At 46.6% G+C, this 27,024-nt stretch overlaps 1 protein-coding gene across 3 annotated transcripts in view; it reads left to right on the plus strand.

Moving 5' to 3' along the window:
• LOC126527377 (uncharacterized) overlaps window positions 1-27,024 on the plus strand; it is a 61,816-nt gene that overhangs the window by 31,713 nt on the left and 3,079 nt on the right. For 2 of the 3 annotated variants that reach the window (XM_050175192.2, XM_050175193.3), the window contains exons 2-3: window positions 20,463-20,782; window positions 22,093-22,194. In XM_050175192.2, coding sequence (XP_050031149.1) covers window positions 20,500-20,782; window positions 22,093-22,194 — 385 coding nt within the window. In that variant the 5' untranslated portion in view covers window positions 20,463-20,499. Of the gene's footprint in view, window positions 1-1,172; window positions 1,457-20,462; window positions 20,783-22,092; window positions 22,195-27,024 lie in introns of those variants that run through there. The other variant, XM_050175191.3, reaches the window with a different exon arrangement.

Consider the following 27,024-nt stretch of genomic DNA (forward strand, 5'->3'; position numbering starts at 1 on the left):
ATGTAACTGGCGTTCCACGTATGAAATACATGTAAATGTGTGTTCCGTATATTTCAGACCCAAGCTTCTTGCTAAATAAATGTGGAACACATTTCCGCGGAACGTAGTATGTGGACGCGTGTTCCAGTTAAACGAGCCAGGTTATCTGGAACTTCGCTCTTCACATATCTGTAGCTACCCGCCGAGGTGTTCCAGTGGCTATGGCGTTGCGCTGCTTAGCTGGAAGTCGTGGATTCGATCCCTACCGCGGCGGCTGCATTTCTCCGGGGTCCAAATACAAAAACGCCCGTGCGCTTCGATTTAGGTGTACAATCCCAGGCGGTCAAAATTAACCCTGACTATGTGAAGAGAACAGGGAATGAAGCCAAAGGAAGCGTAGGTGCATGGTTGAAGCTGTGATATTTAATTGAGACGTAGAAATAACAAGGAGAAATAATGGGAATGATTATGCACAAGAAATGAAGTTTAGTTATTCGTGCTCGTAATCAGTTATTCGTAACCATGATATACGAGGAACTATAAGGGATCACTTAGAGAGGCACGGAAACCTTTGCTTGCTAAATACTGCACTTCACTCTCGTGAAGAGCCCAGCACATGCGTAGACACAACACGTGGTGTACACCGGTTTTAGTCGTTCAGTCAGAGAGCATTTTTGTATATGTTTTATGTGCATTTTCTCCGTACTTAGCTTCATATTGTTTCACACAACCTCGTTTATACGAGATTGTTTACGCTAAGGCCAGAAACATTTGTGTCGTTTTCACGCGCGTGATATATAGATCTCGTTTCGCATTCAATGGTTCCGTCGTTCGGTTCGATTCCTTAAAAAAGAGGAGGAAAAAAAAGTTTTGTCTCCCTCTTTTTTTTCCTCAGTGCGCGCGATCTTTTCTTCAAAATCGCGAATATGGACCCGTTTTCTAGGGAATTCGCCTCCTTATTTTAAGTTCTAGCGTGTCTGCCAGGGCATGTCCTGCCTCAAAAAACTTGTCTTCTCAACCACCTTCAGCTAGTGCTGCTCTAGCTTCTCTCTCGCGAAACTGTCATGAGGATGCATTTACGCTAGACGAGTATTTCTAGGATTTCCACTCCTTTGACATGTGTTAGTTTTCTTTTTTTTTTCTTTGTCACTCGTCTGTTTTGGATGTGTTAGTTTTCTTTTTTTTTTCTTTGTCACTCGTCTGTTTTGGTGACATGTATTCCGTCGCCATAACGTCTGGTTCCTTATGGTGAACAAACAGAATAGAGAAAATGATCTGACAATGTTATTATTTTTGCTTTTCTTTTTCAACACCCCATACGATGTTCTCGGAAACGATAGCAATTAGTCTTTCTACTTCTTTATCTTCGTTTTTTTTATTTTCTTTCATTTATAATGGATTCTGTGTTGATTGCAACTATAGAGAAATTTGCGGCGAACAACCGACCGAAACCGACTCACAGGGCTACGCAACCACTGTAAGTACAGCTGCCTGCGTTTATCTTCGCTCGCGTACCAAATATGAAATATTCAAGAACACACGCACTGATGTGCAGTTTTTTCGTTTTTTGTTGTTGTTGTTCTTATTGTTTTTCTCTCACTTATCGCACTCTCAGACAATCTCGCTGACTAGATGTCAGTTACCGCGCGTGGTGTGCGAGATTGTGACGTTGACTGCGCCCGCAGTGAAGTCGTCCGTGTAGCGACGTCGGTAATTTCTAGATGGGCGATCGGGTACCGTCCACGGAATTAGCGATTTCTTTCGCTTGATTTCATTCCTTTTGTGTTATCCACCTGTCTTGAGCAGTCGATCGCGGTGATAACGTCGGTGGAGCACCGTTCGGGCCACTGACGACGCGCGAAATGTTAAAGAATTGGTACAGAATCGTTCCATCGCGTTAGGCCACCAGGTTGATGGCCAGCCACCAGATATCAGAAATCAATTTATCTTGTCTCGATCGACGGAGGCGAAATGCAAACACGCCCGTGTCCCGTGCTCTGGGCGAACGCTTTAAAGAACCGTAGGTGCGGCGTTCCTCACTGCGGCGTTTCACCTTATCAAATCGCAAATTTGGAACGTAAGATTCGAAAAAAAAAAATATTTAACCATTGCAGGAAACTGCGAGAGTTCGAGAAAGTCTCAAACGAGATTCGCACGATAGTGGCGTGGTGACGGTGAAGAAAACAGTAGCAAAAAAAGACCGTGAATCACGAGATCAACTTTTTTTTTATTCGGCGAACCTGTGCCCACAAAAGCAGGCGACGCTCAAAGCACAACGATAGCGGCGACCAACATTCGGCTACCGTCGAAATCTGATCTACGGATCAGACGCGTCGGCTATTATACATGGACCAACGAACCTTCTAGCGCAATCACTGGTGCTCGAGTAAGTTCTCGAATGTACGCCGGTATTCCCGTCGCACACAGCATTTGATTACACAAGTCTCGGCGACAACGTTAGACAATAGATGGAACCATCGATTACATTCCGGAGACTTCCGATGCGGAAAGGCGCGTCTTGGCAATGCCACCTAGATAGCGCAAGGCCTGTTTACTCCGATCCATGACGTCACAAACATGGCCCTAAATTCCCATTGACAAGGCTGGGGTGACGAAAGCGGTGACGTCAAAATCACTGTTGCCTACTCGGGATCATCCCCATTGTATTCTATAGCAGCCGGGCTAGGTAACATGACGTCGTGGATCGGAGTGAAAAGCCTTGTGCTATCTAGGTGGTGTTGGTCTTGGGCTGGGCGATGACCTTTACCATTTGCCGGTCAGATGCGGTCACCGGACAGAGATAAACATGTACGCTGGTCAGTGGCGACAACCGCAAGAGTTTGCGGACATTGAACAAGCTTCCTTTTTTTTTTCCTTCTTTTTTGATGTTCATGCGCAACCCCCTTTGTCACATCCACCTCATGTATGAAACACGAGCAAGTCTCTCGTAGTGTCGCGGGTGCCTTTCGCACGTAGGCATACGTGCGAAGAGCGGCGATTCGTCAGGCGTTGGTTACGCTGATCAATAACGAAATAAATCGTCCACGCCAAAATTTGCATGTGATCCCACGTGACGTTGAACACGCTGCAGCCTTTTATTCCTCTATGCTGATCAACCCTATGCCTGCCTTTTGTGGTTGAACCGTACTCGCTGGTTCTCTTCTTCTTTGCCTTGTGTTGCTTGCCTTTCCCTCTTGACTACTTGCTGCAAAATATAGCGCTCACTCGACGATTTCCCTGTTGTTGTTGTTGTTGTTGTTGTTGTTGTTGTTGTTGTATCGGAAAATGTACGTTTTATCCTTTTCGTAGGAGATTCCGTAAGATAAAAAATGAGTGCCAATATTCGAATAGTGATATTTCCGTATCAAATCATCGAATAGCGACGTTCTAGAAGAACAGCATTCTCATATCGATTCGAATAGCGTCTATTTTATTATTTCTAAACAATATTGAATGTAAGGTTTGCGTAGAGTCCAGTTTATTAAAGAAAATGATCGTGTAGATCGACGCGGATGTAATGCCGTCTGCAAGTGGACACCCGGTCAACTGAGGCGCTTGCGAATTGTGATTCTGCTTTCATTTATCTGGCGCAGCATCGCATTGCAGTAAAAGAACGGGGGAACAGTATTTCATCGGATGTTGCCTCACGCATTGGCTCGAGAACTTTAGTGTGCCCGTACAACTACCACGGCTCCCCAGTGCCATAATAACACTGACCACGGTGACTGCTCGCATTGGTCTATCTCTTCTGAGGCTCCGATAAGTGCGAAATAAGCGAAATGCGCGCAGTGACACTTCTATGCCCCCACTACTTGCGTAGTCTTTGCAGCGTTGTCTGCTAAGCAGTATTATGTAGAGTGTAATGTCACAATTCGGAATCCACGCGCTGGCAACCGAAACGCTAGTCGGGACACTTCGAGCCACTTTGTTTAACTAGTACTAATTCTAAACATGCTTGTGTCGAGAGGTGCTCGTTGGCAGAAAAATGTGACCAAGGTTACAGGTTTAGAGAGGTTGCATTGCACGGGCTACAACCGTACAAAACAAACCGACAGACAAGCCAAGAAAAGCGTATACTAGAAATTAACTGTTAGTTTTATTTGAAATGTGTAATCAATAGGGAAAATGAAAATAAAAGTAGGCGAAATGATAACGAGCCGCAGGTTGGAGCCGTACCAACATTAGCGCTGCGCGCGCGCTGCGTTACCATTAAATGGACACTAAAAGAAAACATTGAGTCGCGTTAGATTAAAAGAATAGGTTTAGGTAATAACGAATTTTAATCCATAGCGCGAATATAGCTGTTATAAGCGAGATGATGACGCTAATTGGAAGTCGGAGTGGCGCCACCTATTGTGAACTGTGGTACCTCTCGTGCGAAGTCGGCAGTGGCTGATTCACAGAAAGGGAGGTGATTACGTCAGCTCGCCCGTTCTGACGCGGGCAGTTCAAATTGAGAAGCAGTGACGGAAGCACCTTCGGCGGCAATTTTCATATATACGGCAACAAAGGGATACATTAGTAAACAGCAAAACGATAGTACACTTCTGGACGAACAATCTATTGATCTAGCTCGACTTAACATTTTGCTTCAGTGTCTCTTGAATTTACCGCACCCGCCGTGGTTGCTCAGTGGCTATGGTGTTGGGCTGCTGAGCACGAGGTCGCGGGATCGAATCCTGGCCACGGCGGCCGCATATCGATGGGGGCGAAATGCGAAAACACCCGTGTACTTAGATTTAGGTGCACGTTAAAGAACCCCAGGAGGTCGACATTTCCGGAGTCCTCCACTACGGCGTGCCTCATAATCAGAAAGTGGTTTTGGCACGTAAAACCCCATAATTTAATTTTGAATTTACCGCGACGGCCATCCTCCCGTCTACATTCTTCCTGTGTTCTGTCTCTTGCGCTGCTACTCGTTTTTTTAATGCACATTCTAGGGTATTTGTGTATGGTGTACCCTTGGGAAAGGGCGGGGCCGATGTGGTGTGTTAGTGAGAGCCATTCACGGACATGGCGGCAGATTGTAGTGCCACTGGGCGTGTGTTATCTTGTTACAGCCCTGCCAACACGTCACCTTCGCGCGTACCTTCCTCGCTACTTATTCGGTGTACCTTGACACTACTTCTGTTGCAGCTAGCGACGGGGAGTCAGTTTGACTCCCTGATACGAGACGTGCGACATTTTGCCCGATCCCTTCGTAAAAAAACCACCATATCATACCTGTATGTAGAGACGTTTTTTCAACGCCACCACAACCATAAGAAGCAAGGACATAGGGAAGCCAGGGAAAGCATTATATAGTGTGGCTTAGGTTGAACACAGTCATCCATCGCAGAAAGCGTTCTTCACGCCCTCGTGCATGTACTATGATAAGCGGGGCATTCTCGAATACGCACGCACACGCGCACACACACACACACACACACACACACACACACACACACACACACACACACACACACACACACACACACACACACACACACACACACACACACACACACACACACACACACACACACACACACACACACACACACACACACACACACACACACACACACACACACACACACACACACACACACACACACACACACACACACACACACACACACACACACACACACACACACACACACACACACAGACACACAGACACACAGACACACACACACACACACACACACACACACACACACACACACACACACACACACACACACACACACACACACACACACACACACACACACACACACACACACACACACACACACACACACACACACACACACACACACACACACACACACACACACACACACACACACACACACACACACACACACACACACACACACACACACACACACACACACACACACACACACACACACACACACACACACACACACACACACACACACACACACACACACACACACACACACACACACACACACACACACACACACACACACACACACACACACACACACACACACACACACACACACACACACACACACACACACACACACACACACACACACACACACACACACACACACACACACACACACACACACACACACACACACACACACACACACACACACACACACACACACACACACACACACACACACACACACACACACACACACACACACACACACACACACACACACACACACACACACACACACACACACACACACACACACACACACACACACACACACACACACACACACACACACACACACACACACACACACACACACACACACACACACACACACACACACACACACACACACACACACACACACACACACACACACACACACACACACACACACACACACACACACACACACACACACACACACACACACACATCATGTAGTCTAGGGCTCCCTGCGCGTCGTCTCGAGCTACGGCGAATCATACGCGCCCGCCTGCCAGTGCGCAAAGCCGCAGCTGCGGTTAATAGAGAGTTTTAGGCTAAGGGATGCAAGCTGCTTGCCTACGCAAGAACTAGGGGAGACGGTACTGCGCATGCGCAGACCTAGACCCTAAACTAAAACTCTCTAATAAACGCTGCCACGCTTCGCGGAATGGGACGCGTCTCGGGAACGCGTTCGACGCTCTCCTTTTAAGTCGTGCTCCAGAAGCTTGCTGGGTTCGTGCATCTCTGGAGAGAACGCGCTCACATTGTCGTTGCTGTTGTTGTTGTTCTCAATTTTTGGTGCTGAAGTAGACGTGGTATTTCCGATGTATACCCCTGCTATTGATTGCCTAATTAGCTTCTATAGCCGTTACACACGGACACAGGTGACGCGAGTTTAATTAACGTTCGTGTGACTGACTGGCTGATTGTGATGAAATTGAAAAAGTTTGCAACAAACAGACTCTTGCATAAACGGAAGCCTCGCGTCAGGTGGAATGAATGCTCACTGCACTGAAGTGTAGTTAGCCAGCACTCCGGGTGCAGTCAGTGATAAGGAAAAACAAAATAAGAAATAGAAATAATGGCGTAACGTAACAGGGCGGGGGATTCAGTAATAGCACTTCTCCGAGCAATCGACAGAGGCCCAGAACCAACAGTCCTAGCCTTGGCGTCATCAACCCGAGCGGGAGTCTATGAAATATGAGAATACGAATGCGCCGGAGCCGCACCCCTGCCCCCTCTTCTTTCATTTTTTTGTTTTCGTCAGGCGCTTTCGTAATGCACGTAAGCAGTATTCCGCTCTGTATGCGAGCAACCGATACAGCTGTCCGTTGGCAGACGTGGATTTACGACAACGTAAATAAACAAAGGCGAATGAGACCACGCTCGAAGGTGAGACAATCCGTTTTTTTATTGTGATAGCAATTATACGGACACTCCCCTCCTCCCTTCCGCTCCTCCCCCCTCCCCCGCGCTCCGAAGAAGAAAAGAAGCGTCGTTGGTGTCGCCGTCGCCCTTGTCGTGCTAAGGTCTAGTGGACAACATTCTGTGGCAACGAAGGGAAAGCTACGGTGGCAAAGCGCGCACAAATGAGAGCGCTTCTGAAAAGGGTCCCGTGTTTTTATCCAAGTTCGTTTAGGCTGGGGAAGAGCAAACATAAACAGTTCCTTATTAGCAACAGTTTAACAAGACAAAGCACGCCACTGAAGGTAAAAGTTTACTTATTTTGCGGCTTTTCCCTTCCGCGTCTGGGCAAGCTCTCATTGGGCTCCGACGAATTAAAAAAAAGAAAATATTGAGTTTCATGTTTTAGTGTAGTCAGTAGGGTCTCGAAGTACTTCGTGTTGAATAGACACAATAAACTACTACCTACTTGACTGCGTTTAATGGACTTTCAACGGAGATGCTCTTGCGAACATTCGTGGAAGGCGTACCTTCAGAAAAACACAGCATTCCTATTTTTTACTGCAGACAATTCCCTTAGACCAAAATTGGACATTACTTGATTGATAAAAGAAAAATCTTGTTTACACTGACAGTTTCTTTACACTGTCGTCTTTACACCTTAATCGTCTCTACAAAGCAAAGTGAAACTTTTGTCTAAACTATGAGCGAAATCGGGTTTCTTCGTTTCTTTGTCATCTTTAGTTACCATTTGTGGGCAGCTCCACCACCCACGTTAGCGTAGGCAGACAGATATCATAAGCGCAATTCAATTATTCCTTAATTTCTGAAAAAGATGTCGTGTCTCACCGGGTAGTCATGGTACTTGGGGCCTGACGGTATATGCTGGTAGAGTGAATATATATATATATATATATGTATCGCTAGGGCCGGAGGGTGCGTTGTTGCTTCCCACATGTTCACATAGCGCGGTTACCGACATGCTAGGTCTGTTAGTCCCGTCGTGGGATTAGCCGGGTGCGCGTTTTATCGCGTTTTGCTGGACCCAATAAAAATTTACTCGCTCACTCACTCACTTGTGTATGTGATATGTTGAAACAGCACTGCAGTACGATTCTTGCATATTCCCACGTGTTGAGCAACAGAAAGCTGTATCGGGAGTTTTTCATGTCGCTCAACAGTTTTCTCATTGACACTATTCATCTAACTATATTTGAGAAGTCGAATAACTAATTAAAATTAATTATCCAATTAGGTGGAATGAAATATAATAAGTTGAGTGTCACCAAGCGACGGCAAACAAGATTACCTTGGTTCTATCCAGCTACGTGGCATTCCCATATTTTTTAATTCTGGCTAAAGTTAGCTGGGACACCCGGCATAAGAAAAGGTGTGTGAATGAGAGAAAGTTTTTCAAGAAGTGCGTCAACTTTTCCAAGAAAACCTTGCGGCAGCCATAGATGCCTCTATCATGAAGTCATATATATATATATATATATATATATATATATATATATATATATATATATATATATAGGCCTCATATATATATATATATATATATATATATATATATATATATATGCAGGGTGTTTCACGTAACTTCAACCACAGACGTATCTACTGGGTGGACAGGGGCGCCCAACCAGTAACGTGAAGGGGGCACGGGTCAAGTCACGTAATTTGAACTATAGGCGTATCTACATGGTGGACAGGGGGCACTGTCCCCCTGCCCACTCGGTAGATACGTCTTTGGTTCAAGTAACGTGAAACAACACCCTGTATATATGCAATAGTGATTAAGTGATCAATAAAACAATATATATATGTGCAAAAGACGCGCACATACACATGTGTGTGTTTTTCACATATACTTCGAAACTCAATATTGCTCAATACTACTCAATATAATTCAACAATATATCAACAAAATTTAGCCAACGACTTTATTGTTGGGAACTACTCATCAATGACTCAATAATACTCAATACTATTCAACTATGTGGCAACAGCTTTTAGTCAACGACTTTTTTGTTGTGAACCACCGAACAACCTTATTGTTTAATTATTGCTCTGTGCTTTCAATAATTGTTGAGGTATTGTTAAAAGGCTATTGAGTCAGCAATTCATCAACAATATGCGAACAACATTTCAATAGTCATATTTATAAGGGATAAAGCGTCAATCGGGAAAGAAGTAAAGGTTACACCGATAAAGAACAAACTCATAAAGAAGTGAACTACGTAAATTGACTGGAAAAAAGCCTTGTTATGGCGAAACTGCCGGAAAAGTGTGGAAAAGCTAGATTGTCACAGAAATTGCTGTAATATCTTTATGAAAAATTTTCTAACGCGTCTGGACTATCAGAACCTAAATAATACAAAGTAGAACATTGGGTCTACTCGATAGTTTTACTTAAAACGTGGTTCACTTTTATTTTGACTCGCGCATGCCAATTTGTTCCCAAAGGTGAGGAGAAATAAACACTTTTTTCATTGAAAACTCAGTTAATTCCAGAGGCCTCATTTAATCAAGTCCTAAATAAAACACAATAAATATTTCTGTGAGAGGGGGGGGGGGGGGAGGCGGCTGTGCGAATTTATCACCATTGTTCATCATATTAACTGAAGAAAGGTCTGTATGCCTTCAGGAAAAATACGGAGGAAAGAAAAAAAAGAGACGCAAAACAACGAAACACTTGAAATAATTGCACGCGTTACGAAGGAAAACAGGTTGAAATAAAAAAAAGGGAGAACCCGAAAACGACAAAAAAAGTGTTACGCATAGACCAAGCAAGCGCACGCGTCCGACGACGTCGTCGTCAAGACATTCGTCGATGATTCACTTATGCAAATCAGGGCTTGGCACGTGCATGCACTCACGACGAGTTTCGGTGACGGGTAACTCGGGCCTCGCGTTCCGAACACGGAACGAGCGAGCGATTTATTCAGGACGGCGCTGTATGGACGCCGACGTGTTGCGGTGTCGCGAGACTCGTGAGGGCCGAGAAAAAAGAAAGAAATTAAAGGCGAAGCGTTGAGTGTATGCGGGAAGGAGCAAGCGCACACCATGACGGAGACAAGTGTTTCAGCATGTGTTCGTTGTATTGTTCATTTCTGTTCAGTTTTATGCAGAGAATAAATTGCGATAGGCGAGGCTCTTAGAGGATGGCCGGAGTTATACAGTCGGTGACAAACGCCCTTACCATTAAGTGTATGCATATATATATATATATATATATATATATATATATATATATATATATATATGTATATATACATACATACATACACGTACGTCGCACTCTCTTTTTCTTATATCTTTTCTTATATATATATAGGGGAAATTACTTGTGCTTAATAAATGAAATAATGAAACGATAAATTAATGGGAAAAAGTGGATGAAAAAACAGCTTGTCGCAGGTGGGAACCGAACCCACAACCTTCGCATTTCGCGTGCGATGCTCTACCAATTGAGCTACCGCGGCGCTGTTTGCCCATCCACTTTCTTGGGTATTTATGTGTCCTAGTAGAACCCTGGGAGTGTTAGCCAGCGCCACCACTCACAGACCATGGCGGCGGACGTGGAACGTCCTTTATCCCGCAGGCGTCACAATAACGTGATCTTTTTGGGTGAAGGCAACTGGTCAATAAACCCACATATGCTACCTGAAGGCATCAATGTAGCCGGATTCGAGACCCTCGTTATGTAATAAACGAGAAGAAAGGGGTTTAACCGAGGGGCCCGATTTTTATTAGTCATATCATAAGAAGCCAACAAACACTGACACCAAGGACAACATAGGGGAAATTACTTGTGCTTAATAAATGAAATAATGAAACGATAAATTAATGGAAATTAAAGTGGATGAAAAAACAACTTGCCGCAGGTGGGAACCGAACCCACAACCTTCGCATTTCCATTAATTTATTGTTTCATTATTTCATTTATTAAGCACAAGTAATTTCCCCTATGTTGTCCTTGGCGTCAGTGTTTGTTGGCTTCTTATGATATGAATAATAAAAATCGGGCCCCTCGGTTAAACCCTTTCCTTCTCGTTTATATATATATATATATATATATATATATATATGCACGTATGTCGCACTCTCTTTTTCTTGATTTTACTACCGGGGCCAGCGTGATTTCCTTAGCTACAACTATATTTTTTTTCTTTTGTTTTTGAGAAAGCCATTGGACAAACAAGCCCAGAACCCTTCATACACCCATAGGATAGGATAGGGATAATTTTAATAAAGTGCCGGCAAACGACGGTTTAACGCGTCGTGACGCTGGGCAAGCGTCGACCCGGGGTTGTACCCTACTCTGCACTAGCCCAGTTGGGCCCGTTTGTAGCGGGGCATGAGGCTTGTGCTTTTCGAGCGCACCCCGGGCCTGCTGGACGCATAAGAGCGTTAAAAAGTTTAGTGAGAACCTGTAAGCATTGAGGGAATAAGGCATCGCTATTCAACTGAAGCTGAGTTTGTATAAATGCGCCAGCCGATTACGTTCGATCAGTTCCCTGAAATCATGACGCAGGCGAACTCCTAGGCTAAATGAAAAAATAAAAATGCCCGTGTACTGTGCATTAGGTGCACATTAAATGTCCCCAAGGGATCAAACTTATACGGAATAACCCGTACAGCGTGCCTTAGTGCCTTATAATCATATCTAGGGATTGACACGTAAAACCAGAGAATTAAATTTTTCTTTTTAAAATAACATTATAGGCTTTTACTTGCCAAAACCATGATCTGATTATGAGGCACACCATAGTCGGGGACTCATGAAATTTGAACAACCTGGGGTTCTTGAACGTGCACCTAAATAAGTACACGGGTATTTTCACCCCCATCGAAATGCGGCCGCCGCGGCCGGGATTCGATCCCGCGACCTCGTGCTCAGCAGACCAACACCAGAGCCACTAAGCAACCACGGCGGGGAAGTTAGCAGCTATGACTTGTCCAATTGATATGCGACGACAAACGGTACACACTATAGCGAATTTCCTGGTGCTCTGGGATTGAAGTGCGGACGCAGTCCAAACCACGTACGGGCGCCATGTTATAGACACCCTTTGAATACATTTACTCTGGGCTCGACTTGTTTGTTTATTCCCAGCTCCGCTTTTTCATCATGGCGGCAGAGCAAATGGGCGGGCGACACGTAGGAGAAGCAACACGGGACAGAGCGCATTGTGTTGTCTGCTTCTCTTCTGTGTGCCGCTTTCCCCAGCTGCGCAGCCATTATAGAAAACGTCAGCCAATTCGCTCAGTTCTACACCTTACGTTCCGTCTGTCTTGCTTGCTTCCTTTTGTTTTATATTGTTGTCAGTTCAAAACAAACCAATTTGAAGTAGCGAGTCCTGCATTATAGCGCGGCCTGACATGTCCAACTTCTCATCAAACTCTCTCTCTCTCCCCCTCTCTCTCTCTCTCCCTTCTCTTCATCTTCCGAATTTTACCGTTTGCTCGATAAATCAATTGCCTGCGCACCGTTTGTCAGACCCGTTTGACACCTTATCTTTGTCCCGGAGAGTAAGCAGTTCCTCTAGCACGAGGAAAGGGGTCGACAGCTTATACTCCGTTTCATACATCAGGTGCAACACTGTGGAAGCTGGGCACGTCGTGCGGCCTCCAAATTTTATCGCTCCGCGCGTTCCGTCTACGCTTCGCCAGAGGCGCCAGCGGCGTTTGTTCGCGCGAGCATGCACGTGAGGCTGCCGTGACGGGATGCAAATAAAAAAAAAACAACGAAAAGCAAATTGATGTAAAACAACGTGTTAGCAGCCAAATAAGCGTGTACGGTTTGTCTCCTTCTAGGGGTAAATTCTCATTTTCATTCAGAACTGACTTTATATAAAGAACATTTTCGCAAAAAGCGGTTAAAAGACGCCCAACTATATCTAAACGCGAACGCGGTCACTGCAAATAATTGGCAGTGGCTTAGCTCGGCTATGCCAGGATATACGTAGCGAAAGCTAAGGCATAGCATGGTTAACCTTGGTTAATCTTGATAGCAAGTCCAGGTTAGTCTGGTTGTCTAGCTATGTTGCGGCGTTTAGCCCGGCGCGCTGTTCGTCTGTTTCCTGGGCGATTCGTTTCCTCTTCATCTCGTTCCGATGTCGATTCCAGGCCTCCTCCTGCTTATCAGAATTGTCGCCGTCCATACCGCCGCCTCAACTGTGGTTGCGGCGCACGCGAGCTCTCCTTTTCAATCCTCCGACATGTTATCCGGCGTGCGACGCAGCTGGCGAAGCGAGCGGAGGCGAACGCAACGACGAGGAACGCGCTGTGACGTCATGTGCCTCCTCAGAGAACGGCCACGGCGAAATCGCAATCGAACGTCCATACTGCCGCCTCAACTGTGGTTGCGGCGCACGCGAGCTCTCCTGTTCAATCCTCCGACATGTTATCGCGCGTGCGGCGCAGCTGGAGAAGCGAGCGGAGGCGAACGCAACGACGAGGAACGCGATGTGACGTCATGTGCCTCCTACAGGAGCACGGCCACGGCGAAATCGCAAGTTCGCGGCCAGTAAAGCTTTCGGTTTAAAAGTATCTCTAGCCTCCACAGCATTGCACCTGATGTACGAAACGGAGTATACACACAGGGCAGGCCAGGCAGGCGCCGGGCCGTCCCTGCCGGCAGCGCGACTGTGACCGGAGTTCATGACAGCGGAAACGGGAGCGCGTGCGAACGCGCGATGCGGTGAAGACGGTTTCGGAGCAGTCGAGGGGCGTCTGAAATGGGAAGCATTTCTTTCTCTACGATGGGGAGCGCGAGGCACGCGACCGGATAACGACCGTCGCGCCGTAGAGAAAGAAATTGTCGCGCTGCTGTCACCTATGCTGTCGCCGCCTGTCGCAGCGCCGGATATGAATGCGGGTGTCTGCAACTCGACTCGCTCCCGTTCGCGTTTTTTGTTCCCCTTCCTTCTTTCTTTCTTTATTTCTTGCGTCCGTTGCTTTTCCCGACACTGAGCACGCGTTGGATGGAAGTTTAAAGGGCCGTGATTACGGCTGTACATCACGGCTTGCCTCAAAACATTAGCGAAGAACATCGCGCCTTGGTTATACACAGGCGCAACGTCAGCGATAAATTGAAACGCGCGCAGAAAGTGTCTGGTGAGAACGCCTGTTACCGCATGATTACATGAAATCGCGACGTGCGGTCGCTCTGTAGTTGTTTTATAATTGTGCCGAATAGTGTCAAGTGTGCTCTTTTGGGTGGCATCTGAATTAGGTCGCTGATTCAAACGCGAGTGAACCTGGAAACGGAACAAGACGTTGGAGTAAGGTTACGAATTGATCGCATTGAAGCTGAAAGCACATCACGAATGTGCAGTACGTACTTCGTAGTGCACATGTACGCACACAATGACGTCACGCTCCTCATGACGTCATAGATTTTGAAAGCGTCTTCTCAGCGACTACATTTGATAGTTTGTCTGCAACGCGAGTTTATTGTGCGGAAAAAAGATTATGTTGCGTTGATGATGTGTGGCTCAACCCTTTGAAATGGGTGAACATCTGTACAGCACCCTGGCAGATGCAATATGTGCCTGTAAAGAAATAGTTACGCACACTACGCATGGCTAACGCCCAGAAAAACGTGGTCTAAACGAATAATAATAGTAATATAAAAAAACACTGGCATGCGCTGAAACGCACAGTTTCTTTACTAGACACTAGCAACGAGGCTGCCACCTTCAGAAAGTTTGGAATTCTTTTTTTTTTTTTTTTTGCCAGGCAGAAGCGCATGAACTTGAGCAAATACTTTCAAATTTAAGACGCCGCACTGACGTAGCCGAGCTATGGTTGGAGCGAGATTTTCAAAATAGAGGAATAGTTTTATTTTTCCCAGCTAATAAAGCAACCTTTTCTTTTCCTCCAGATAAATGAAAATGCTATCCAGAAAAAAAATTCTTTGCGTGGCTGAACTAATTTAACAGGGTCTATGTTTTGCTTTGACGCCTCGATGCAACGCGCAGGCTATGAGAGGCACCGTGGGTGGAGAGCCCGGAATTAATTTCGACCACCCGTAATTCTTTAACGTGCACCTGAATCTAAGTATACAGGCCTTTTATTTTTTCGCATTTTGCTCTACATCGGTATGATGCCGCCTTGGCCAGGATTCGAACCCGCGACCTCACGCTCGCCAGAAGAGCACCGTGTAGCCACTAAAGCCACCTCAACGGGCACCTGCTCTCAAACGATCTTAATGGGACAACCAATTAAAGAGTAACGTGAATTTAGTTAAGTCTGGTAAAGTAGTCCTTCGAAACTGTAATTTCATTTATATGGAGCAAAAGAAAAAAAAGGCTGTCTAGCGGTGGGGAGAAAAAAGATAACGACTGAATATCCTGTTTCAACATCGCGCCGGAGCCTCAACTTCTGAACATTAAAAAAAAATTAATTCTGGAGGGCTGACGATCTGATGATGGGGCACGCCGTAGTGGGGGTGACTCTGGATCAATTTTGGCCACCTGGCGTTTTTTAAAAAGTGCACCCTATAAATCCAAACAAGTACAACGATCAATTTTTCCATTTCTCTCTCCCCGGCTGCTGAGCACGAGGTCGCGGGATTGAATCCCGGCCACGGCGGCCGCATTTCGATGAGGGCGGAATGCTAAAACACCCGTGTACTTAGATTTAGGTGCACGTTAAAGAACCCCGGGTGGTCAAAATTTCAGGAGTCCCCCACTACGGCGTGCCTCATAATCAGAAAGCGCTTTTGGCACGTAAAACCCCATAATTTTATTTCTCCCCCCCCCCCCCCCCCCCATCGAAATGCGGCCGCCGCGACCCAGTTCGAACCCGCGACCTCGGTCTGGGCAGCCGCTGGACTACCGTGACGGGTCCGGAAGATCGGTGTGAGGCCACAGATTTCAAAATGTTTTCTTGATTTTGCCCCCTCAACCCTTCTCTCCCCCCCCCCCCCCCCCCAATGGTCTCGAATCTCATTGGTTTGGGCGTCTGGTTCCACTGGAATGCCACGTAGTGCTCCATTACCGACGAACAGTTGAGGGGAAGCTTTAGCTCGGGGAGCTCTTATCTACGAGGCATGGGAAAGGGGAAATCGTTTTTCTCGGCCACCAGTGCACCAAGTTTGACGAATTTCTTTTGCATTTAAAAAGGAAATGTTAAAATGTAGTGACTGTAGGTTGCGAATTTTCAACGTAGATCGTCGATTATTTAATAAAAATTGGCAAGAATTACGAATTTTCAGAAAACAAGGCTATCAAGTTTACAACTCTGTAACTCAGCAATAAAAAATGATATCACAATTCTGTAAGTTGAACCTAATATTGCACCTAAAGCGCACAAAATTTATATATTATGCAGCACTCTCGAATAAACCCCTAATATATGAGTAGAGCTTTTGCAAAGCCCTAGTAAACAAATTCGCGTAAGATACAAATGGACATATTAAATTTGTCCACTTTGGATGCTATAACGGATGCAGTTTACAGACATGCGATATTTGTTCTTGGTATAGAGCTTCGGATTTGCAAAGTTCGTGCTTCTATTTCATTTTTTCAGACGTACCAATTTTCGAAAATTCCTTTTAATACGTTCAGGCGATAAATCGAAATTCCGCTTCCAACAGTCACTGGAATTTAACATTCAACCTCAAGTGCAACAAATTTCATTAAAATCGCTCCAGGGGCTACCTCAGAAAAGCGTTTCTGCGTTTTGCATGTATTTGAATAGGCGGCACTGTAATTGAGCCCAAGCTAAAGCTTCCTCTTAACCGGAAGTCACTAGACGCTCGGTCAGTGACGTCATGGTGAGCTAACCGGAAGTCAGTGATGTCATGGCGCGTTAGTGCGGGAACTTCGAGACAGCGTCGCCACCAGCCTTTCGTTTTTTTTTTTTCGTCTTTGCTGGCTTATCGATCATCTGTGTCCTGTACGATCGAGTAGCCGCTTTGCTATAGCAGAAGCGCAATCCACACTTACACAGCTTTAACACGATAACTGTTTTTATTTAGTGGCTCTTTCTTGAGACACTGACGCAGAATTAAACAAGTTCTAGAGACGCAAGCGCACGCTTCTGGCACGTGAAGGGATGACACTTGGCGAGTATTTACAATTTGGTTTGACACTATACTTCTTTTTTTTTTTTTAATGACGGGCCCGCAGTCATCGACATTATCGTAACGTCATTACAAACAGTAAAATTTGTTGACGTTATGTATGTGCATGCTACATGTATAATGACGTCGCTCGTAAGATGGAGTACTGCGCGCGTTTCCTTTGGCTGGGCTCGCGTGTGACATTCACGGCGATCGGAGGAGCGGATTGAGCCAGTTTACCATATCGTTGTGACGCGTGCACTAACTGTGTAGTTATACAGAAATTTGCTCGTAGAAAAAAGTACACTGGTAAAAATTAAGTGCGTTCTGAAGCTTAATTGCCAGTACTTTTCATGGGATATCGAGAGTTCGCACTTTTATGTACCGCAAAAACAAAACAAAAGAATATGGCAGGTCGAAAATGTCATGCAAGTGCTGCTTTTCAGCATACAAATGCAAGTATTCAATTTTATTTCTTTACTTATGCATTTCATCGTATAAATATGCAAAAGGAATGTTTGGACTCATATAGCCAAAGGCTGAAAAATGATATATATTCATTAGAAAATAATATATTACAGATTACAGAATACGACAGTCATTTTTTTTTGTAGATGCTACAATCGAGTTTCCAGTAAGCACACACATTTTTTGTCTAACCAAAAATTTATCCAACTGAAGGACAGAGATTGTAAATACATTTGAGGTTACTACACGAGGGCACAACTAAAGAGATGCTCATTGCTATCCTAGAAACATCGAGCTTTCTCTTCTTTCTTTTTTGCGTTTAAGAAAAAGTAAATAACTAAGAAACACAGGGATCACACGGGCAACGAAATTCGCTCAGCTCACGGCAGGGACGCCACCCTCGTTCAAGTTTTCATGCCTCAGCCGAGAGCAATCAGCGGCTCCTCGCTAAGTGCCTTGCTTTCTGCCTCATTCAGGCCTCCTTTAACGCCGCCTGTTTGCTTTTGTCTCACGCCGCTAACGAGCCTGTTGCCGCCACTCGAGCCTCCTACCTCGTCGCCTATGCAACTAAAAGCCAGCTGGCGTGACGTGTGAACGTTGTGGCCATCCGCACGTCTCTTCCACAGAATGTCGCGAAGCGTGGAGTTTCCCACTAAAATCACCAGGGGGAACCCTGGCGCTGCGATCGCTTTGCCTACCATGAGAATGGTGGTTAGTGGATGGATGTGTTTCATGGTTCAACACGCATGTTAAGAATCGGATTATGTGCATGGCCACCTGTATTAGCATTACAGCTGTGCTGGTTAACGGCTCTGTCCTCTATGGAACCAAGCAATGAAACAACAAACGCTATGTAAATACCCTCACTGCAGCAAATAAACGCCCTTAAGGGCACGATTCCTCTAATAAAGCTAATAGTTTTCTAGAAGCTTTCAAAATATGAATAAACAGCAGCGACATGTAGCGCACTAAGAAGTGAACAAAGACAGGACAAGGCGCTACTTGCAACAGTTGCAAGTAGCACTTTCTCCTGTCTTTGTTCCTTCTTAGTGCGCTGTTACTGTTGGCGCTTCATATATTAAAAGCTATGCAACAACTAGCCCCACAACGTGTTTTACTGCAATACCTCTCTAGAAACGTTTGGCTATTCGCTTAGACTGACAACAGTCGTCGATGGTTCCTCCACAATTTTCTTTTTCAAGTCCATATCTTCTTTGGCGAGTTACCGCCATTTACCCCTTATCGCCTATCGCAGAACAACCACCTTTGCTAACTCTCTTTCTTTTTTGTCCCGCGCACATTACGGCAGTGCGATAAGTTACCTTCAGTGGACACTTCTGAAGAATCGTTTTTTTTTTTCGCTCCTATAGATGCCACGCACGATCTCCCGTGACACGATACTAAGCGCGCGAAATCTTTTCAGCGGCTTCCCAAGTGTTCAATTTTACAGCGTTTTGTCACCCCCCCCCACACACACACACACACGCATTCCTTTTTTCTTATCTCGTCATAGCACGCGGGTTTCATTTTTATGTCAAAAGTTGTAACCGCGGTTCCTTATTTCTTTTTCTTTTTTTACTGTGTTTGCGCTGTGCTTACGTTGCGTTTCTTTTTTTTTCTTTTTGAGCGCGGAATGTGTTGAACGCGTAAATCGGCGTTCGTCTTCTTGGTACGCTTTGAGTATGTATCTAAATGAGTGCACTCCAGTATAGATGTGTATGTAACCCCCATGTCATGTCATGTTTAGCTACTTTAAATTCCTATGTCTATAAACGACACTACGACGATGGTGACGATAAAAAGACAAAAATTTGGAATAAGATTCAACCTCGAGTTGAAGTCGATCAAGCGTTTGAATCTCACAATGAATTTTATGGTTCATGCATCCCATTATCACACGCAGCTCGCCCAGGAAGGCATTATCTTTCATCGACTTCAGCTAGAGGTTGGATCGCATTCCAACATTCTTCTCTTCGTTTTTATATAATATGCTTCAGCTTTCCTTTAAGCTAAGCTGTATTAGTACATTGCACTTCTTAAATGGCAATATCATCCCTCTTACAGTGAGGGTTGGCCTATACCTATCACTAGAAGGCAGCGTGGAGAGTGAACGATGGCCCTGAAACGTTTCAGAGGATCAAGAAACGCCTCACTATATCGTTCGAGCTTGGTGTTAACGAACTCGGACATAGTGAAACGTTTGAAGAATCCGGTATGGAGAAAGCATGGCACCAGATGATCGTGAAGCGTTTGCAAAGCCGTCGCTCAGATTTTGGGCAGAGGCAGTCTCTCGCACGATTTTGTGTCTTTGATGCATGAGTGTAGTTCGTTATCGACATGCTTGCACAGCGCGAAAGATGGGGACTGAAGGACGAACACAACATAGACGCCGTGATGTGTTCTTTCTCCAATCCTCGTCTTTAGCGCTGTGCAAACACGTCGATGTTGAATCACCAACTCGCCCAAGCTTCCACCTTGTCAATGTATATTCGTCTACGTACTTCCTTCTCGCGATTTGAGTTCTCTAACCTGACGTTAAACGCCCGGCGCGCCCCCTTCGCGCGCGCCCAGCCGCAGCAGCGCCAACGAGGACAGCGGATGCCACGGGATGCCAGCCTCTGCCGGCCGCGCTGCTGACGGGGCGAGCGGCGGCGTGTCCAGCTGCGCACGCGTCGTGCCGGCGCTGGTGGCGGCGGCCGCGCTGCTGGGCTGCGCCCTGGCGGACGCGGACCTCGACGCGGCGGCGCCGTTCGAGAAAGGCCGCTCGATAGTCGGCACGGTGCACAACCTGGCCGTGTTCAAGCCCCGCGCCAAGCACTGCATCAAGAACGTCATCAACTATCGGGACGCCCCGCCGGACAGGAGAGGCCGTTTCCACATACTGCTGGGCCGTAAGCGCGCTCTTTTGTCTGCCCGCTAGTTTCTGTTCTCACTGAGATAGCTGTTATATGCGGACACCCGCGAGGCACATTCTAGCCGTCGCCGTCGCCGTGATGTCTCGAATAAAGTCCGAGTGGGAGGGGAAGAACGCACATCACGTGACGGTTATGTCCACGTTATGTGCTGTGGCTGCAAGGGCAACTTTGCGAGGGCGAGCCGAGAGAGATGGTGGTTGGTTGATGTGCGCCACCTTCCTGCGGCGTACGTTGGAGCCTGGAGGTCACGTGATACAGGCCGCGCTGCCCTGCGGCCGGACTAGAGAAGGAGAGCGCGGGTCTCCTCCTCTAGCCCGGCCGTGGCTGCCCGCGCCGCACATATTCGCGGTCATCTGCTGCGAGTGCCAGGGCGAAGAGCGAGCATGGGTAGATAGCGCGCTCCTGCACGCCTGTTGTTGGACGTCGCGTAGTCGGAGTTTTGGAGACGATGCAAACTTCGTGCAGCCGCTCTCGCTTCACCATTTTAAGAGTTCGCTTTGGGACAAGCACGCACGGCTCCCCCGCTGCGGCGGCCTTCATAACGCCAATGTTGTGATTGCGAACGATTGGGGCGATCGAGTAAGATCTGTTCATGCTTGTCTGTTCGCGCGTGACACCATGCTTGTTTAGTTAGTAAGTGAATGCTTACTGCAATTTACACCGCTTGTGAAACTACGAACATTACTTCATGCAGTTGTCTAATGCTTTGCTATCGTTCTCGACGCTTTGTCTTCCGGATGGAACGGCAACTTGTCGTTGCGCTTTTTATTACTTTGTGAACGTCTGTGCGATTGCATTAATATATGTTATCTTTGTATTGTACTATTGTACAATGTTCTCTCTTGCTTTTTGACAACTGCTTCTTCCGCTCCCGGTTTGATGCACCCGTTGTCCAACTGCAATCCGGCAAATATACGCGCCGACAGGAGGCAGAACGTCCATTTTCTCTCTTCCCCTTATCCACTCTCGCGGTGAAAGTGAATTAAAAGGTGTAACTTGCCACATTAGTTTGTAGTGTTTCAGCACGAAAGTTATACGGACTAGAATAGGCGGTAATGACGCGTGTCAATGTACGCCTGCCCGCGTATATAGCATTCGATACTTCTGCGCCTTTCTAGCTCTCGATGTGTAACGCGTCAGCAGAAGTCGCAGAGCAGTGCTTCACTTGTAGAGTTGCACCGACCAAAGCGAATGTTGCGGGTACACTTCTGGTTTTGTTGGACTCCAGCCGGCAGGTGTTCGACCCGACCTTAATTAATTACATGCCTCTCACCCTCGTCATTCAGGTATGGTGGAGTACGTCGACCAGATGACCGAACGCAACTACAATGCGAAGATCAAGCTGCTGTCCAGGAGCGGTAGCATGCTCCACAAAAAGTTCAGCGACGGTGAGTAAGCACGAGTCGCACGCGCCAACCCGTTTCGATTGCGAGGCAACAAGTTGGCAGGGCCGAGTCCTCCCCGACAGCCGTAGATGATGCGGCAATCTCCCTCATTGCACCTTCTGGATGGAAAGATCTGCCATGCGGTTAAGAGATATGACTAAAGCTCTGACACAGCCGCCCTTTTGGTTAAACTCTGTATCACGAGACTCTGTGTCACCGGAAAAACTACAACTTTTTGTTGCTGCCGTACACATTTGGCAGTGTGCTCCGATTTGGCAGTATTCCGCAAACGGTAATGCATCTACGGAGAAATTATAACCCCCGCATTCTCAAACGATGCTCGGAATTCGAAGCTTTTCCTACACTCTACCGAGTTGGGCACAGCGTCGCCCCTCGGCTGAGAAAGAGGCTACACTTCTCAAGAATGGCAGTGGAGTTTAAATAAAACCGGTGACTACCTTTGTCGAGGGGCAGTGGAGACATCGACTTTCTTGAGTTAATGTAGAGGGTTGAGTGGTGAGACGTTCTATCTATGATGCAAGATGTATTATGCGATACTTAAGAGGAAGCTTTAGCTCTTGGCTAATTCAGATATACATATAAAACGCATAAATTATTGTATGAAAGGACCGCTGGACTTACTTGAATGAAATTTCTTGAGCTTGAGAGAGAAAGATCTGTTCTAGTAACTGTAGGGAGCATCATTTCGATACAGGGACTGACATTTTTTTTTTCAGGAATTCCCAAGAATTGGAAAGTTTCGAAAAAATCGAAGAACGAAGTTGACAAATCCGTAACTCCGCACTAAAACATGTATCTTAATTCTTAAATCGCATCTGTTAGAGAATCTAAAGCGGACAAATTTATTACATCAATTTAAAGCTTACGTGGAATTATTACAATGTGTACGAGGGTTTTGCAAAAGTTCATACTCACAAATTAGTGTTGTTTCAGAGCCGTACGTGTATAACGCATCAATTTTGTCCTCTTTAGATGTGTGATTAGGTGCAGTCTACAGAATTGTGATATTGTTTTTATCGCTGAATTACAGAGTTGCATACTTCATAGTTTCGTTTTCTGAAATGTTGCAATTTTGAACATTTTTGTTAAAATATTGGAGGCCTAATAAATAATATGCTTCTTACAGCCTCTAGATTTTAACTTTCTTCTTTTAAATGTAACAAACATGCTGTAATTCGGTGCAATGGTTGCCGGGAAGCACGCTTTCTCCGCTCCTATGTATCTATATGGAAACCCCCGAGGTAAAGCTTCCTCTTGAGACTATTTGGGAACGTTCCATCATAAGGAAGTTTTATGTGCGGAGATTCAGCCACGTTTTAAGACAACTCACGCTCGAGGCAAGCCAATCCACTAATATCGCGGTATCTCCATGGTGGCACGGGGCCCGTGTTAGGAAAACTTGTGCAGATGGAGTGACGCCAGGTTCATTTCCTGTGGCACGGCTGTGTCTCTGGCTAATATTGTGAAGAAACTCCGTGAAGCAGCGAATATAGACATTTTTGCCGGCACTGAGGCAGCACTGTATTTGTGACAGCGTAAAACCATCAATCAAATGTTTCTGGCTCTTAAGTCCGCCAAAAAAAAAGTATGTTGTGTCCCGTAGCCAACTATACGTACTAGGTGTATGATTACGTACTAAAAATGTAATCCGAGCTTTATTAGTAAATTTCCCTTCTAATTTAAAAAAAATGAAATCTCTTTAGCGTTATCGCAAGCTCAAAAAGCCAGAAGAAAACGCAAAAGAAAAGAATGGTTGGTGACGTGGCTTTTAAGTTCCCTCTTTAGCTCGCTATGACGTCACAGATTTTGACGGTGTTTGTTTGGGCCTGTTTATTGGCCCAAACATCGCTTTCCAAAGCAGCCGTAGACTGAAATAAGCGAGTTTTGATAACGTTTACGGCCCGATTCCGTGACGTCACACTGACGTACTGGCGTTGAGGTTTTCGGCGCGCAATTCGAAACTTGCAGCTTTGAGCCTCATTCTGTTCATCCGTACACGACGTCGCGCAGTTTCCGCGTAGCATTAGGTGCTATGAGGAAAGTACTGGGGGGAAAAACGGGCCGGTCCCGGAGATATTGCAGTATACCGTGGCGCCTCAAAGCGCGAGCTGCAGCACAACGAAAGGAGACGAGAGACTGTGGCACGACGAGCACGCTCCGAATCTGTCGAAGAGCTGGCCGCACCTTTGGAACGAGAGAAGTACGCGTGCGGTCGTGGCCTAAAAAGCTGCAATAAATACCATGCACGAAAGAAAAAAGAAAGAGATCGCTAATCGTTCGAGCACCGGGTTTCTGTACTCAGCGGCAGAGGTTCGATCCCGCTATCGGTCACGCACTTTTTCGCTTTTTATCAAAGCGAGGCGAGACAGGATCCTGTCTACCTGCCCACCTATCTACCCACCTACCTACTGCGAAGTGCCAAGAATGAGGTAAAGAATGCTTCGCATTAATGTTGTATCAGCCTATAACTGATGTGGTGTTTCCATTTAGCGTCCCTTTAACACGTTAAAAGGAGATGGCGCGGGAACTCCGACGCAGGCGCGGCGCAGAGTCCGAGCCTCCTTGTCCGTGCCTGCGCTGCTCGTGCCTGCGCTCCTCACTCCGCGGAGTCCATCCATGGGCGACCGTAAATCACGCGCGAACCGCCGGCCCCGTATCGTCGGTTCACGGAACTGAGCACGCGCTCTCTACGCCATCTCGGTGGGTGGGTGGAAGGGGCTGAGGGGTAGGTCTCCTTGCTTGCCGCATTCCTCGGAGCACGCGCTATCGGTCGCAGCTGTTGCTGCCCTTGCTGACGTTCCCTCTGCGTCCGCGCGGTCTGGGTCGTGCCATGCACCTCGTGGCCACGCTTGTGCGAGTTTATGTATACGTACATCGTATTACGACACGGATGGTGTATGACTCAACCTTTGCTCTTCATACCTCGGCTTGCACGCTCTGAGGTCGTCGCTCCTTGTATGCGCTCTGTTGGGAGGACAGCAGCGGGGTCGCCTGGGTTCGCCCTCTTATGTGCGGAGTACAGTTGACAACCGCGAAAGAACACACCGGACAAGCACGACATATACCCTGTCGTTCAGTTAATCTTCTAGTAATCAAAATCTAATGTCTAGATTAATCAAAATAGTTTTAAAATAATACTTCGTCAATCCAGACTGATGCTGTTTTCTCTATACTTGCGTAACCGTAAAATGTGTGCGTTAGACTATTAAGGGAAAAAGTCGTGGCAGCGTCCGAAACAGCTTTCCTTTGATTGCCCCCACGGCCGACATCGGTTCAACGTGCACGGACAGCTTTCCAGCAGCGATGAGTCCTAATGTATAACTATGGTTCCGGGGCCTTTCTTTCACGATGTCGGCTAATTGTTGTGACATCTGCAGCGACGCCATAAAACGGCGGCTTTATAACGAGATTCCGCGCGTAGACACCACCATAGGTCGTATATAGGCCCCCGTATCACCGCGAAGTTTGACTTTCCTTTGACGCAACAGCGTCAAATGGCCCATTGAGCGAAAAAAGCCGGCATCTGTCTTCTGGAACAGTGAAACGGCACTTAAATTCCTATTGGCTGCAGCGCAAAGTCAGGACCGCGCCTCGGCGGAGTTCCCATTGGCTGCGACGCCACGTCAGGGAACACCTGTTGCCGAGCTAACGCGCCAGGTGTTGCGTGAGGGGAGAGGGCATCGCCGCGACGCCACGTCATCCTCGCTCTGGCTCAAGGAAGCCTGCGCGCTGTCCGTAGCTCCCTCTCTCTCTCTCTCACCCCCACTCGACTTTGCTGCTGCGCGCGAGTGCCGGCCTTGGTGACCGGTGCTGGTTCCTGGATCTCTCATCGCAAAGGACGTCGGTGGCATGCGGCGTTGGCACCGCAGATTTCTGCTGCTTGCTGGCTCGGGCAGCACGCACCGCTGTGGTACATTATTCGCAGCGCAAAACTCGAAGGACCGCTGAGCGGCGTTCGATTGGACATTAATGCTTTCGCTTTCACAACTCATAAGAAGTGCTTAGGTACGTGTCCTCGGATTTTTTATTTGTCGACACGTGAGGCAACACGATTTCCGACCTCGTGTCTTCTAATGCGAGCTGCGTATTTGTGTGATCTTCCGGTGGCCGCTGCTGCTTTCTCTTTTTCTGCCGTGTAGACTTATTGCACGACCTCCGAGATCGGATGTCGCACGGATATCATGAGCGCCGCCCAATCTCGGAGGCGATTTTTCGCAGTGCGCTTCGTTTTGCCGCCATAGGCGAAAATATGGCGATTCAGTCGTTCAGCAAGCCTGATAATCTTAGGTACTGGAGTTAGTGTAGCCATAGGTACACTAATTGATTGGTTTACTTATTCATGTGGGTGAACTTCCTAATGCAACACTGCGGCTTTTAGGGGCACCATAGTAGGGGGCTGCGGATTAATTTCCACCACCTGATGTGCTTTGTCGTGTACCCAATCTAAGTGCATGAGTACAACCGGAAGCCGAAACCACTACCTCATGCATAGCAGCAGGAACGCCAAAACCACTGAGTCATCGCGGCGGGTCATGGTTACTCGTATACTAACTCTGTCAGGGATATTTGTCGACAATTTCGCATGGATCGTCTGGCACTGTGCATCGCACATTCTTTTGCTGCTATTTACATTTCAGTTGTGTGCCGCTCAAACCTCACAGCATTTCCTCGGAGCAGTCAAGTGTCATACGTTTGAAATAATTTGAAATTAGGTGCGTAATTATTAACGTATGAATAAATTTCAACACGTTCGACATTTCGTGATTGGGTGGTACGAGGTGCTGTCCCGATCTCTGAGACCATTGTAATTCA

This window comes from Dermacentor andersoni, chromosome 9, assembly GCF_023375885.2.
Source record: "Dermacentor andersoni chromosome 9, qqDerAnde1_hic_scaffold, whole genome shotgun sequence".
NCBI classification, from domain to species: domain Eukaryota; kingdom Metazoa; phylum Arthropoda; class Arachnida; order Ixodida; family Ixodidae; genus Dermacentor; species Dermacentor andersoni.